At 40.7% G+C, this 15,216-nt stretch overlaps 1 protein-coding gene across 1 annotated transcript in view; it reads left to right on the top strand.

Moving 5' to 3' along the window:
- Nucleotides 1-15,216, top strand: part of LOC139413168 (zinc finger protein 180-like) — a 70,077-nt gene that overhangs the window by 45,602 nt on the left and 9,259 nt on the right. Inside the window, exon 2 of the mRNA XM_071160266.1 lies at nt 14,713-14,845. Within this exon, the coding sequence (XP_071016367.1) occupies nt 14,713-14,845 (133 nt within the window). The remainder of the gene's footprint in view (nt 1-14,712; nt 14,846-15,216) is intronic.

Raw genomic sequence — 15,216 nt, 5'->3', positions numbered from 1 at the left:
CCCAAAAATGGTCAGCTGGTTGCATATGTTACGGATACAGGTATCCTGTGTCTGTGTGTGTATCCTGTGTGTGTTTCTTTTCTCTCCTTCTCCCCTCACAGGTGAAAATCATCACTCCCCAATCAGTCAACAATCAATCATCAATCAGAAGACACACCTCCTCCTGTTTCCTACCCTATCACAGTTCCTTTCCCTTGGTTTAAAAACACCATCAGTTGTTTGCTTTAGAGCTCAATCTCTCTGTAAATGCCATGTATGTAGATCTCTGTGTTTCACTCTCTTTGTGTCTTAACCTATCTTTTGTTTGAGCACCTCCAAATCACTTCATCTCCTGTGAGTATTGTTTTTGCTGGTGGGAAAAGGGGAAACCAAGACAAGTCGCCCATGGGCATACACTACCCGTAGGTAGACTTTGTTAAATACACTAGTTAGAACTGGGCGGACCACCCACTGTATTTTTGGTTAGTTAGTTAGCTGTTGTTGAAATAGGCTAGTCTAGCTTAGGGGTGTTTTGAATACTTATTGTTTCTTTCCTTAGGTCCAGCTCAGCCCCTTTTCCTGCTCCCCCCCCCCCCCATTACCGTGTGTTTATGAATAAACCTTGAGTTTGACGGTAGATTTCAGTTGTCCTGGTTATTTCGTTCACACTTTTACTTTGTCACAATTATAATTTGCATGAGTTATGTTACGCGTCTCATTACCATCCCCCCCCTAGACTGTCGGGCCAAAAGGGATTCGTAACACATAAGTAATTGATTACTAAATGTTACAAATTGTAAATATGAAAATCAAAACCAAATGTACACCCCTTTGTTAATATGTATTGGCAATAATTCACTTAAGGGTGAGGCATGGAATAATAAAACATGTATCTTTTGTCAGGCTGGATGTTTGTAATATGAGGTGATTTGAGTCATGCTTCTTCAGTAGTGGAATAAATACAATTAGCATTTGAATGTTGTCAAGAAATACTGGAGTGATGTCAGATTGTTAATAAAACTGATTATAGACCAATTTATTATACTGCTTTCATGTGTATATACAGAAACATCTGCAACAGTGATCATATTACATGTATTTTTTAAACAAGCAGATTTTTCAACTTGTAGAAAACAGCTAGCTACATTTTGGAGTGCTGCATTTTGATTAGTGGGTCACCAACGCAGTAAGTGTAACACAGCTCTTTTTTTGTTAGTCACTTTTTGCTAAATAATACTCTTTCAATTCAGAGCCTGGATTTTCCCCCGAGGCTAATATCCATATCATGCTGCAATCAATTGAACAGGGCAAACGATAAGGTAGAACATCATTAAAATACTCCTACTACAATGTTAAAACATTCTACATTGTGACATTATTTCATTGATATCATGAAACAACTCCATGTATTTTCTGATGTTTGATCAGAGATCTTTTATCAGAGTATCTCTTGTCACATTGATTATAGCTATAGGGATTCTCTCTTGTGTGTGTTCTCTGGTGTATAGTCAGAGAGCTTGATGTAATAAAACTTTTCACACATTGATCACAGCTATAAGATTTATCTCCTGTGTGTGTTCTCTGGTATATTTTAAGTTCTGATGAAGATTTGCAACCTTTCCCACAGTCAGAGCAGCAATGAGATTTCTTCCCTGTGGGTCTCTGCTGGTGTTTTGAGGTGGAGAGACTCTTCTCTGCCTCGTCAGCATCATGAGGTTGTTGAGGCCGCCCAGAGGATCCACGATAGTCACGTCTCTCTCCTGTGTGAACAAAGTCGGACAGGTGGTTTAAGGCCCACAACAGCAAAAATCCACTGTAAAAAGGTGATGCCAACAGCGTAGCCATGATGTTGTTCAAACAATGACATCTGTAATGAATGTAAATTATTTTACATTTGTCTTAAGACAGTCAAGTGAACAACAATAGTCATATTTTGTCTTGTTTTCCATTAGTAGTAACATTGACGATTGTATGCTAGAAATACGTTTTAAAGTTGTTGAAATCCTAAGCAGTGTGCCAGACAGCTTTTGGTCTCCAATATAGGCACCTTTCTGTAGGTCTATGTTGTTGTTGTTGTTAGGTGAAGTTATGGGTCCTATATTAGGTCTATAGTATTGGTATAACTAGGGATTTCCGCATTAGCATGGAGTTTCTGCAACCAAATTGCGTTTTAGCAAACAGAGGGCACACAGCGATGCAGAGAGGGATGCACCTATTTGGAGATATGTGATAGTATTTACGCACCACCACTAATGATTTGTGGCGCTTCTCCAAGTAATTTTTTCTTCACCTCAAACAGCAAGTAAACAAAGTTCCTCAAAGTATTTGTAAAATATTTCCAGCTCTCACTCTTTATAACCACTCGACATGAAAGGCAAAAATGTAATGCTCTGATCCAGTGGAAATTTCATAAAATATCTGATTACTTATCCCTTACACAAATAGCCTTCTGCTGTGTCTGTTCCAAACTCACTGGCGCGGGAAACTGAGGACCCAGAATATTTTATATCAAGTTTCGGACCGACCTAGGTGATAGAACTTGAAACATTGTATGAACTATGTAGATAGGCCATGCGCAGCCAAAGTTATTTATTTTTATCTGGATATTTCTAGCTGTTTTTATTTGTTGGCTTTATGTAGGCTATTTTTTACACAGTTGGCAATGGCAATAAAAGTTACTTTTAAATTTGTATAATTTTCACTTCGATTTATATAGAATATAGATTAGTCACAGATAATGATTTTGAGATACAAAGACTATTTTTATTATTATTACAATTATAAATTAAATGAAACTGTTCCAGTGGCACCAGATCAGTAGAAATGGTCAGATAAATTGGCACCAAATGGAAAAGACTGCTGTTGTAGCCTATTACTGGAAACTTCAGGAGCGTAACGTCAGAATTTACGAAGGCCAGCAGCAGTGTGAGGAGAATGCTAAGGAAGAGGTTTTTTTCCTTCTGGTTAGGCTATCTTAATCTCTGGTTCCCTCGAGTCATTTGTGTCTCAATTATTTAATAAAACAGGTGATTCCTATGTTGATGAGGTAAATAATATTTGCTGCTCTGTGGTGTGTAATGAGGAGCAACCAGACACTGCACACATTTATGAAATTGCTTATTCCAGTTACTAATAAGCATGCACCGATGAGAATTACTGTAAAAATGGTTAAATTCAAGTGGATTGATGAGGAATTGAAAAATGGTATGGTTGAGAGGGATGAGGGAAAAGGAATGGCAAATAAGTCTGGCTGTACAACCGATTGGCAAATGTCCTGCAAATTGAGAAATCATGTGACTAAACTGAAGAAAAAGAAGATAAAAACAATGAAACAATGATAAATTACAAAGAATGATTGTAAAAAGCTTTGGAGAACCTTGCATACAATTTTGGGAAAAAAGGCCAACTCTGCTCCATCATTAACTGAATCAGATGGCTCATTCATCAAAGCCCACTACTTTTATGATTTTTTCATTTGCAAGATTAGCAAACTTAGGCATGACATACCGGCAACAAACGCTGACACTACACTTCCGAGGAAATCTGACCAAATTATGAAAGACAAGCACTGTAATTTAGAATTCCGTAAAGTCAGTGTGGAAGAGGTGAAACAATTATTGTTGTCTATCAACAATGACAAGCCACAGGGGTCTGACAATCTAGATGGAAAATTACTGAGGATAATAGCGGGCTATATTGCCACTCCTATTTTCCGTATCTTTAATTTAAGCCTACTAGAGAGCGTGTGCACTCAGGCCTGGAGGGAAGCTAAAGTCATTCGACATGTCCTATGCTCTGCATAGTTAGCTCCAGGTAAAATGTTGCACTTATTTAGCCATTCTGTGACCAAAAACAAGCTACATATGGACAGTACCAAAATAAAATGACTCTGGAAATGACAAAGCGCCTCGTAACCTTGCTGGGAATGGGACAAACGGGCCCCTTCTGTGGTAACAGACTGGGACGATTTGTAATCAAATCTAATTCCCAGGAACGGGGTTCATATGAAAAACAGGGACTGTGTGGGATAATAACATGGCCGTGTCCAACCCTGCTTGTTCGCTCGACTCCACTACCAACCACCAATCTCCAACAGGGCCCTTTACCTGTATCACGAGACACTTCATAGTGAGCTACAGGTAGGAATCAGCAATGAATCCCAATAATGAGCCACCTATGGGAGGGGTAACCCTTTGTGAACAAATCTCTCAACGTATTACTGCTACCCTGGGGAGATTGATGTACCCCTTGAACACCGGCTCCGACTCTCATCGGATGTGGCAGGGCTTGCAAACTATTACAGACTACAAAGGGAAGCACAGCCGATAGCTGCCCAGTGACACGAGCCTACAAGATGAGCAAAATAACTTCTATGCTCGCTTCGAGGAAAGTAACACTGAAACATGCATGAGAGCATCAGCTGTTCCGGATGACTTTGTGATCACGCTCTCCGCAGCCGATGTGAGTAAGACCTTCAAACAGGGTAACATTCACAAAGCCGCAGGGCCAAACGGATTATCAGGACTTGTACTCCAAGCATGCGCTGACCAACTGGCAAGGGTCTTCACTGACATTTTCATCTCCTGTCTGAGTCTGTAATACCAACATGTTTCAAGCAGACCATAGTCCCTGTGCCCAAGAAAATGGGCAGCAAGTAGTGCAGACGAAAGTGATAACAAGTTGGCGAAGCAACAGATGTGCTGGAACGAGAACAATATAGATGGAACGAGAACAATATAGATGCTACTTTGAGAACACAAACTCTCACATCTTTCACAGCACAGAACAAGGCAGTCCAGGGATGACTGGAGGAACAATGGAGGAAGTATTGTGGGATTCTCTTGGCGTGAGTACAGTTGGTGAGACTGAGTGGACGATGGTGAAGAACAGTGGAGTGAAAAGGGCTAGAGTTGGTAATGAACAGCAGTTTAGGGTCTGAGTGGGAATCATCAGCAAGGATGTTTTTGTGGGTGACCTGTTAACGGTCTCAAAGATGGTGAAGGATGAATTGGGTAAAGTGGAATCGGTTCGAGTGACCAGGAGCGGTATGATACTGATTGTATGTCAACAGCGCAAAAGGAGAAAGCTTTGTTCGCACGTTGATTCAAATTAATGATAGACAGGTGGTTTTACTGTGGTTTGGTGAAGTGGTTCACCCATCTTATGTAAAACCTGGGTAAGTGAGATATACAGAAGCCGCTGCAGTGTTACCATTGTAAAAATGTTTGGACATGTGACAAGTGCTTGTCGAAGGAATAAATATGTCGTAGTCAGATGAAGCATGTTGAAATTGTGATGGGAATCACGTTCCCAAGTCCTTGGAATGCCCTGTACGGATGAAGGATGTCACAGCAGCTAGGATCAGGCCCATCCAGCAGGTGTCCTATGTGGAGGGAGTGAAAATAGCTTAAGGAGTAGAGAGGAGAAGGTTGTGGATGTCCCACAGTCTGCAGTGAAGCCATGCAGGAGAAGGATCCCAACACACTAATATTGTAGAAGGTGGACATTGTTGTGTTTATAGAGCAAGTGATAAATTGCATTAATAAATTATTAGTAACCTTCGTCCAAAACTAGCAGTTTCTGCATTAGCTTGGAGGAGTTTCTACAACAAAAATGCGTTTGTATTGCCCTCATTGCCGCAGTGATAAATTGCATTAATAATAAACTAATAAAACATCTAAGAAGCTAGACATCATCGTGTAGGCGGCAAATGGATTTCTGGATCTCCAGGACATCACAGAGAAAATGTTACAAGGAGTACTGAATGAAGACGTTCTCCCCTCCCAGGTTCCTGAACCTGTGTAGGGATCTGAATAGTACCATTTTTGTTTGAAATTCAGGGTAGTGGAGTAAATTTGGTTCGTGTTTATTTTCTGATGAAGATTATCAAAGGTTAGTGATTAATTTGTATCTCTAATTCTGCTTTTGTGACAATTTTGGCTGGGAAAAATGGCTGTTTTTTTTGGATTTGGTGGTGATCAAACATAAATATATGTTGTGTTTTCGCTGTAAAACATTTTAAAAATCAGACACGATGGGTAGATTAACAAGATGTTTATCTTTCATTTGCTGTACTGGACTTGTTAATGTGTGAAAGTTAAATATTTAAAAAAAATATTTTTGAATTTCCTGCGCTGCCTATTCAGCGGAATGTTGGGGGGGGGTTCCGCGAGCAGAACCTGTGTCCTAGACCGGTTAATACATTTAGCAAGCTAGCTAGCCCGCTAACTAGCGATTAGCTGCTAACATTATTTGATTAACACCTTGCTAAGAAAATACCATCTTTCGCCTTTAATGTAATGGCATGAAAAGAATTGGCAGAATATTATACAATGACTTTTCAACAGCTCTAACAATTTGACCCCAACAGGAAATGTACACTGGCAGTTATGGAAAGACCCATTTACTATATAACCATTGATTCTTGAAGAATATAACTTATAAATTCTTCAAATGTTTCAACCGTATTACCCCATCAGAAACCAAAACATAAGCTCGTATAACACCACTGTTTGTAAACTAATACTATATGGCTGAGGAGTAGGGTCGATCCAAGCGTTCTGACCTCACAAGGACAGTAAAGCACCCAAGCTAACTGGCTAACGTTGGATAGCTTGCTAGACACAAATGAGAGAAAATCTCACTCTTACCATTTTACTTGCCCTAGCAGAGCTGGTTAGGCTGTTTTCATGTTATCCAGAGCGTTGGTGACTAACTGTGCTGCTGGCAACAATTTAATTGGAGCTTTTTTGCAGATGTTTACCGACACCGGCCATATTCAACGGGTGTTGAGCGTTATTAAATTCATCAGTTATTCTGCTCTTTAGTCAAGTCAATAAACATTGGGTAGTTAGTTAGAATATAGTTACTTTACTGGCAAGTTTGATGGAAAAGTAGCCAACTAATGTTAGGTAGCTAATTAACATACAGATACATACTGCTGTAAAGATATGCTATGCGTTTTGTAAGGATAATGTAGCTAACATAACGTGTAACGTAACTTATTTGAAAAGTCATTACTTTATTACATTGCTCAACATTTGTCATAACTGGTTAAATCAATGAATTTGTATCCGCTCTCGTTGGACTTCGGCTGCATATTTTCCTCCATTTTCTTCAAATCTGAAAACGATGTGAAGCCACGCCCATTTTCTGAAGAATTGCATTATGTGCCCTAAAGTACTGCGTGTTTACATCATATTTTGTCGAATTTAGTACGACATCCGGGAACTTTTGGCATACCAACTACATCATACTATGACCAATAAGCATACTATATACTCAATTAACATCACAAATAGTATGGTTAGTATGAGTATTCTAACACAACTCAGAACTCTAGGCAGCCATTTTGTTTGTTTATAAACTAGGTTGCCGCTTTTAAAAAAGCCACTCAACAATCCATCTACCAATCTGCAGTTTAACCAATAACAAAGCTGTAATTCCACCACCGTGTTGGTAATACGATGGTGGATGGGGCTGGAGAAATGTAACTACTCTCAAATTCATAGACAGACCTATGTAGGCAAGGACTGACCATCCATAATATCAACATTATACAGTAGTTTTAACCACGTTGAGGCTATACAGTGTTGATTTACATTGTTTCTAAATATTGGAGTAAAAAAAAGCTTACTTGGGGTTCTGATGGGGTACAACAGTTGAACTAAGCTCATGAGGCATGTGTTATATTCTTCAAGAATCAATGCCTATAAATAAATCATTTAAAAGTAAAAATATGGATGCAGCAATTGCAGATTTCCCCTTTAACACCACACATCAGTTCAACAACTGCAGAGTTTGTGCTTCTGTTTTTAAGACAGTACTTACGAGTGTTAACCAGGGCCCCGTTCATCGTTAGAACCATTGGATGCCTCAAGATGCGTTTGGGAAACCCAGATATCCAGTTCCCTCCTCTTCTCTAACTGAAACGTCTTTCTATTCTTTCACAGTAACAGCCTCACCCTCTACTTGTTTCTGTATTGTAACAGCCTCCTCTTCCTCCTCCTCTTTCACGAGAACTTATTTCTCCATCCAGCAGACCTCCTCTTCTTCAGCAGGAACGGGGTTAAGTTTGAGACTGGAGCTATGAGGCATGTACTGAAGTCGCTAAGCAATATAATTCAAAGCAGTGTCACTTTATCAGCAGCACGTGATCAATGACGTCTGAAGAATCATTTCGTCGAACACCTGATTAGTTGGGTATTGGGCTCATTCGACCTTGCAGCCGACATTGCAGGTGGCTGCTGACTGACTAATTTACAAATCACCTTGCATCATAAATAACTACTTATTATTATTTATAAATCAGTCAGCCAGTCACCGTTTACCCACAATGCAGCATGAATGGATTTGATGCTCTCGAACACGGCCAGTGGTGTAATATATGACATAAAGGCTTTGCTGCTGCGGTGTGGGACTTCATCTACGGGAGTTTTGTAACTTTTTCCACCTTGGCTTACTGTTAGTTTGGTTCTAACTGTTCTCCGGTAGTTGGTCTCGCTGACCATAACCGTGCTGGTTGGCGACACTGGTTAGACTAATAGCTAGTTGGCTAAATAGCTAAGGTTAGCTGGCTGGCTAAGATAACTGCATATAGCTAATATTATTTGATTTTTGGTTAGATGGCGTTATGTATTTCCAAAACTGGTTTACTTTAATCACTCAAGCCATGAGTTCAAATGATTGGTTTAATTTAAAGTTCTACTTTTATTTCTGTTGAAGTTGACATCATAGGGAATAGGCTGGTCCTCCATATTACTTCACACCTGACTATCATTCTTCTGAATTCTGATTGGTTTTATGTAACAACTCCAAAAATAGAACTGTGAGGTGTTACTTTGCATTGTAATTTTGTAATTTTTTTATTTGATATTTTATAAACAATACAAAACATACACATACAAACAACAACATCATACAAACATTAACGACATCACACCTGCCCAGATAGACTAGAACACACCTCCATCTCCATTTACATCACACCTGCCCAGACCCACTAGAACACACCTCCATCTCCATTAAGTCCATGGAGAATAAGAACACCTCCTCCCAGCTACCCACTGATCTGAGGCTAGCTAGGAAACACTGTTACAACCGACAAATCCACTATAATTGAGAATTTCAATAAGCATTTTTCTACGGCTGGCCATGCTTTCCACCTAGCTACCCCTACCCCAGTCAACTGCCCGGCACCCTCCACAGCAACCCGCCCAAGCCCCCAACATTTCTCCTTCACCCATATCCAGATAGCTGATGTTCTGAAAGAGCTGCAAAATCTGGACCCCTACAAATCAGCCGGGCTAGACAATCTGGACCCTCTCTTTCTAAAATTATCTGCCGAAATTGTTGCAACCCCTATTACTAGCCTGTTCAACCTCTCTTTCGTATCGTCTGAGATTCCCAAAGATTGGAAAGCTGCCGCGGTCATCCCCCTCTTCAAAGGGGGAGACACTCTAGACCCAAACTGCTACAGACCTATATCTATCCTACCCTGCATCTCTAAGGTCTTCGACAGCCAAGTTAACAAACAGATTACTGACCATTTTGAATCACATCGTACCTTCTCCGCTATGCAATCTGGTTTCCGAGCTGGTCATGGGTGCACCTCAGCCACGCTCAAGGTCCTTAACGATATCATAACCGCCATCGATAAGAGACATTACTGTGCAGCTGTATTCATCGACCTGGCCAAGGCTTTCGACTCTGTCAATCACCACATCCTCATCAGCAGACTCAACAGCCTCAGTTTCTCAAATGATTGCCTTGCCTGGTTCACCAACTACTTCTCTGATAGAGTTCAGTGTGTCAAATCGGAGGGCCTGTTGTCCGGACCTCTGGCAGTCTCTATGGGGGTGCCACAGGGTTCAATTCTCGGGCCGACTCTCTTCTCTGTGTACATCAATGATGTTGCTCTTGCTGCTGGTGACTCTCTGATCCACCTCTATGCAGATGACATCATTCTGTATACTTCTGGCCCTTTATTGGACACTGTGTTAACTAACCTCCAGGCGAGCTTCAATTCCATACAACTCTCCTTCCGTGGCCTCCAACTGCTCTTAAACGCAAAGAAAACTAAATGCATGCTATTCAACTGATCATTGCCTGCACCTGCCCGCCCATCCAGCATCACTACTCTGGACGGCTCTGACTTAGAATACGTGGATAACTACAAGTACCTAGGTGTCTGGCTAGACTGTAAACTCTCCTTCCAGACTCACATTAAGCATCTCCAATCAAAAATGTTATCTAGAATCGGCTTCCTATTTCGCAACAAAGCTTCCTTCACTCATGCTGCCAAACATACCCTCATAAAACTGACCATCCTACCGATCCTTGACTTCGGCGATGTCATCTATAAAATAGCCTCCAACACTCTACTCACCAAACTGGATGTAGTCTATCACAGTGCCATCCGTTTTGCCACCAAAGCCCCATACACTACTCACCACTGCGACCTGTACGCTCTCGTTGGCTGGCCCTCGCATCATACTCGTCGCCAAACCCACTGGCTACAGGTTATCTACAAGTCTCTGCTAGGTAAAGCCACGCCCTATCTCAGCTCGCTGGTCACCATAGCAGCACCCACTCGTAGCACCCGTTCCAGCAGGTATATCTCACTGGTCACCCCCAAAGCCAATTCCTCTTTGGTCTTCTTTCCTTCCAGTTCTCTGCTGCCACTGACTGGAACGAACTGCAAAAATCACTGAAGCTGGAGATTACCATCTCCCTCTCTAGCTTTAAGAACCAGCTGTCAGAGCAGCTCACAGATCACTGCACCTGTTCATTGCCCATCTGTATACAGCCCATCTATCTACCTCATCCCCATACTGTATTTATTTATTTTGCTCCTTTTGCACCACAGTATCTCTACTTGCACATCCATCTTTTGTAATTACTTCGCCACCATGGCCTATTTATTGCCTTAACTCCCTTATTTCACCTAATACCGCACTGTATATAAACTTTTTTTTTTTTTTTTCCTACTGTATTATTGACTGTATGTTTTGTTCATTCCATGTGTAACTCTGTGTTGTTGTATGTGTCGAACTGCTATGCTTTATCTTGGCCAGGTCGCAGTTGCAAATGAGAACTTGTTCTCAACTAGCTTACCTGGTTAAATAAAGGTGAGAAAAAAAACTACATCACACCTGCCCAGACCCACTAGAACACACCTACATCTCCATTAACTACATCACACCTACCCAGACCCACTAGAACACTTCTCCATCTCCACTAACTACATCACACCTGTTCAGATTAGAGGTCGACCGATCATGATTTTTCAATGCCGATACCGATTATTGGAGGACCAAAAAAGCCGATACCGATTAATCGACAGATTAAAAAAAAAAAAATGTTTTATGTATTTGTAATAATGACAATTACAACAATACTGAATGAACACTTATTTTAACTTAATATAATACATCAATGAAATCAATTTAGCCTCAAGTAAAAAATGAAACATGTTCAATTTGGTTTAAATAATGCAAAAACAAAGTGTTGGAGAAGAAAGTAAAAGTGCAATATGTTCCATGTAAAATATGTGCCATGTAAGAAAGCTAACGTTTCAGTTCCTCAGAACATGAGAACATATGAAAGCTGGTGGTTTCTTTTAACATGAGTCTTCAATATTCCCAGGTAAGAAGTTTTAGGTTGTAGTTATTATAGGAATTATAGGACTATTTCCCTCTATACCATTTGTATTTAATTAACCGTGGACTATTGGATGTTCTTATAGTCACTTTAGTATTGCCAGTGTAACAGTGTAGCTTCCGTCCCTCTCCTCGCTCCTCCCTGGGCTCGAACCAGCAATACAACAACAACAGCCACCACATCTAAGCAGCGTTACCCATGCAGAGCAAGGGAAACAACCACCCCAAGGCTCAGAGCGAGTAGTAGCCAGCCATTTCACTTCGGTTACACCAGCCTCATCTTGGGAGTAGATAGGCTTAAAGTCATAGACAGCACAATGCGTGACGCACAACGAAGAGCTGCTGGCAAAACGCACCGGAGTGCTGTTTGATTGAATATTTACGCGCCTGCTTCTGCCTACCACCACACAGTCAGATACTTAGATACTTGTATGCTTGTATGCTCAGTCAGATTATATGCAACGCAGGACATGCTAGAAAATATCTAGTAATATCAAAAACCATGTGTAGTTAACTAGTGATTATGATTGATTGTTTTTTATAAGATAAGTTTAATGCTAGCTAGCAACTTACCTTGGCTTACTGCATTTGCATAACAGGCAGTCTCCTTGTGGAGTGCAATGAGAGAGAGGCAGGTCATTGCGTTGGACTAGTTAACTGTAAGTTTGCAAGATTGGATCCCCCGAGCTGACAAGGTGAAAATCTGTCGTTCTGTCCCTGAACGAGGCAGTTAACCCACCGTTTCTAGGCCGTCATTGAAAATAAGAATGTGTTCTTAACTGACTTGCCAAGTTAAATAAAGATTAAATAAAGGTGTAATTTTAAAAAAAACGACGGCAAATCGGCGCCCAAAAATACCGATTTACGATTATTATGAAAACTTGAAATCGGCCCTAATTAATCGGTCATTCCGATTAATCGGTCGACCTCTAGTTCAGACCCACTAGAACACACCCCCATCTCCATTAACTACATCACACCTGCCCAGACCCACTAGAACACACCTCCATCTCTAGCACCCGCATCAGCACCATTTTATTTCTCTCCGTTGCACACTCACTTTCAACTTTTAGATAATAAAGCATTTTACCTTTCTATTGAATTAACAACAGAGGATTGGTTGATTTCCAGGTTTTAATTAAGTATAATATTTAAGTTGATTGATGAGAAAAGTATCATCCAACCATCGGGTATCTCACTGCACCCTCATATGCCATGTCTTAAAATATGCAGACAGACAGATTAAAAGGAATTTTACATTATAATACTGTACTTCTGACAGCCAACTTTCTAACTCCTCCCATAACTTTATGACATCATAACATTCCCAGAAGGCATGGATTATTGAGTCATTGTTAGTTTTACACGTAAGACATGACTGTCGTTGTGCTGTAGAATTTGTGAATTTGACATGTCAGTTGGAATAATGATAGATTTTTGTAGGGACCCTTGTCACTACAGCCAATCAGTGAGCAGCTTCCCTTCCCCCACATCTCAGGCAGTTCTGTTACTCACAACACTTCCCCTGCTTTCCTCAACAATGGAAAATCCCACTGAGCTTTGATTTTTTTTACAATTAGGAAATAATATTTAATGTTTTACTCGTACCTCAGCCAGCATTGTGAATGGTTCGGGAAATAATATGTCATGTTTTACATGTACCTCAGCCAACATTGTGAATGGTTAGGAAATAATATGTAATGTTTTACTTGTACCTCAGCCAGCATTGTGAATGGTGTCTGAGGCGGTGACATACTAGACCATGGCAGTAAGTCTTATACTTAGGTGTTTTTAGTTACGCATAAAAGGTCTGTGGTGGTTCTGTGGTTATAAGTTACTGACCTTGGAATACATTGTCCACCTGGCACACTGGCAGGGTCTGAATCAAACCCAATATCCACCTGGCACACTGGCAGGGTCTGAATCAAACCCAATGTCCACCTGGCACACTGGCAGGGTCTGAATCAAACCCAATGTCCACCTGGCACACTGGCAGGGTCTGAATCAAACCTAATGTCCACCTGGCACACTGGCAGGGTCTGAATCAAACCCAATGTCCACCTGGCACTGACAGGGTCTGAATCAAACCCAATGTCCACCTGGCACACTGACAGGGTCTGAATCAAACCCAATGTCCACCTGGCACACTGACAGGGTCCGAATCAAACCCAATGTCCACCTGGCACACTGACAGGGTCTGAATCAAACCCAATGTCCACCTGGCACACTGACAGGGTCTGAATCAAACCCAATGTACACCTGGCACACTGACAGGGTCTGAATCAAACCCAATATACACCTGGCACACTGACAGGGTCTGAATCAAACCCAGCAGTATAGACCTAGTCTTTTCATTATCTACATCTACATGATGTATTGTTACACCCTGTAGGAACAGTATAGACCTAGTCTGTTCATTATATACATCTACATGATGTATTGTTACACCATGTAGGAACAGTATAGACCAACAGTAGCTAGCTACTTATTTAGATGTTGTTTGACTTAATGAATCTGCCTTGAATGTGCTGTAGTAAAAAAAAATATTCGCACTAATCAATCAACACATTCAGGTCTTTGTATGTCTCAATACAATAGTATTATTGAATTAAATCCATGTAAAATAATCTTTGTCTGAAAATAAAATATGATCCTCAACTGCGTTTCCCCTCCAGTCAGCAGACGGCGATTTGCGTCTTTCAGGCGACGCTGTTAGCGTGACGTATAATCTAGTGGACGGTTCTTCAGAAACAGCTCGTCAACCACCTCGGTAGCTTGCTAACCAACATAGCCGAAAAATTCAAGCTATTTATACGCCTTCGGTGTATATTAGCTACTGTGTACTCGACACACTTCTGTCGTATGTACTTGTTAACCTATTTAATTTAATATTGCGTTATTTTGTATTAGTCAGCTATAGTAGCTGGCTGGTTAAGTTAGCACAATCCTAGTCGCTAATGGTAGCTAGATAACATCCCTGACCATGAGCTCCCTAAACTTATCCTCTCCTGTTAAAGAAGAGGTCTGCTGGACGGAGAAAGAAGCTTTGGGGCTGAACATTGTCGTGAAAGAGAAGAAGGAAGAAGAGGATGTTACAGTGAACGAAGAAGAGAAAGACGTTTTTGGAATGAAGGATGAAGAGGGGGAGATTACTGTCACATTAGAGGAGGACGAAGAAGAGAAGACTGGAGATCTGATTAACACCAGTAAATACAGTGAGTACTATCTTAATAGGGGCCCAAACTCTGCAGTTGTTGAACTAATGTGTGATTTTTAAATGGGCGTTCTACACTTGAATATGTTTTTGTACTGTATGAATTGTTCATGACGTCCTCCAGTGATTTTTAACATTTCCTGTTGAAGAGTGACATAAATACAGTAAAGTATAAACACACTAAAGGGAAACAAATGTTTTGAGCAAAATAGTGTTTTTTTTAGACACCTGCAAACTAGAAGGAGTGAGTGATGTCATAGTAAGCCCTTCAAGGAGTTGGCTTGATGGGAAGTCGTGATGTCATCCAATAGGCGACTGATCTTCATGTGAAATTCATTATTCTTTTTAAAATCCTTCCTGTTC

This window comes from Oncorhynchus clarkii, chromosome 7 (assembly GCF_045791955.1).
Source record: "Oncorhynchus clarkii lewisi isolate Uvic-CL-2024 chromosome 7, UVic_Ocla_1.0, whole genome shotgun sequence".
Classification (NCBI taxonomy): Eukaryota; Metazoa; Chordata; class Actinopteri; order Salmoniformes; family Salmonidae; genus Oncorhynchus; species Oncorhynchus clarkii.
Note: the sequence above shows the minus strand (reverse complement) of the source record. Positions and strands in the feature narration are given on the sequence as shown.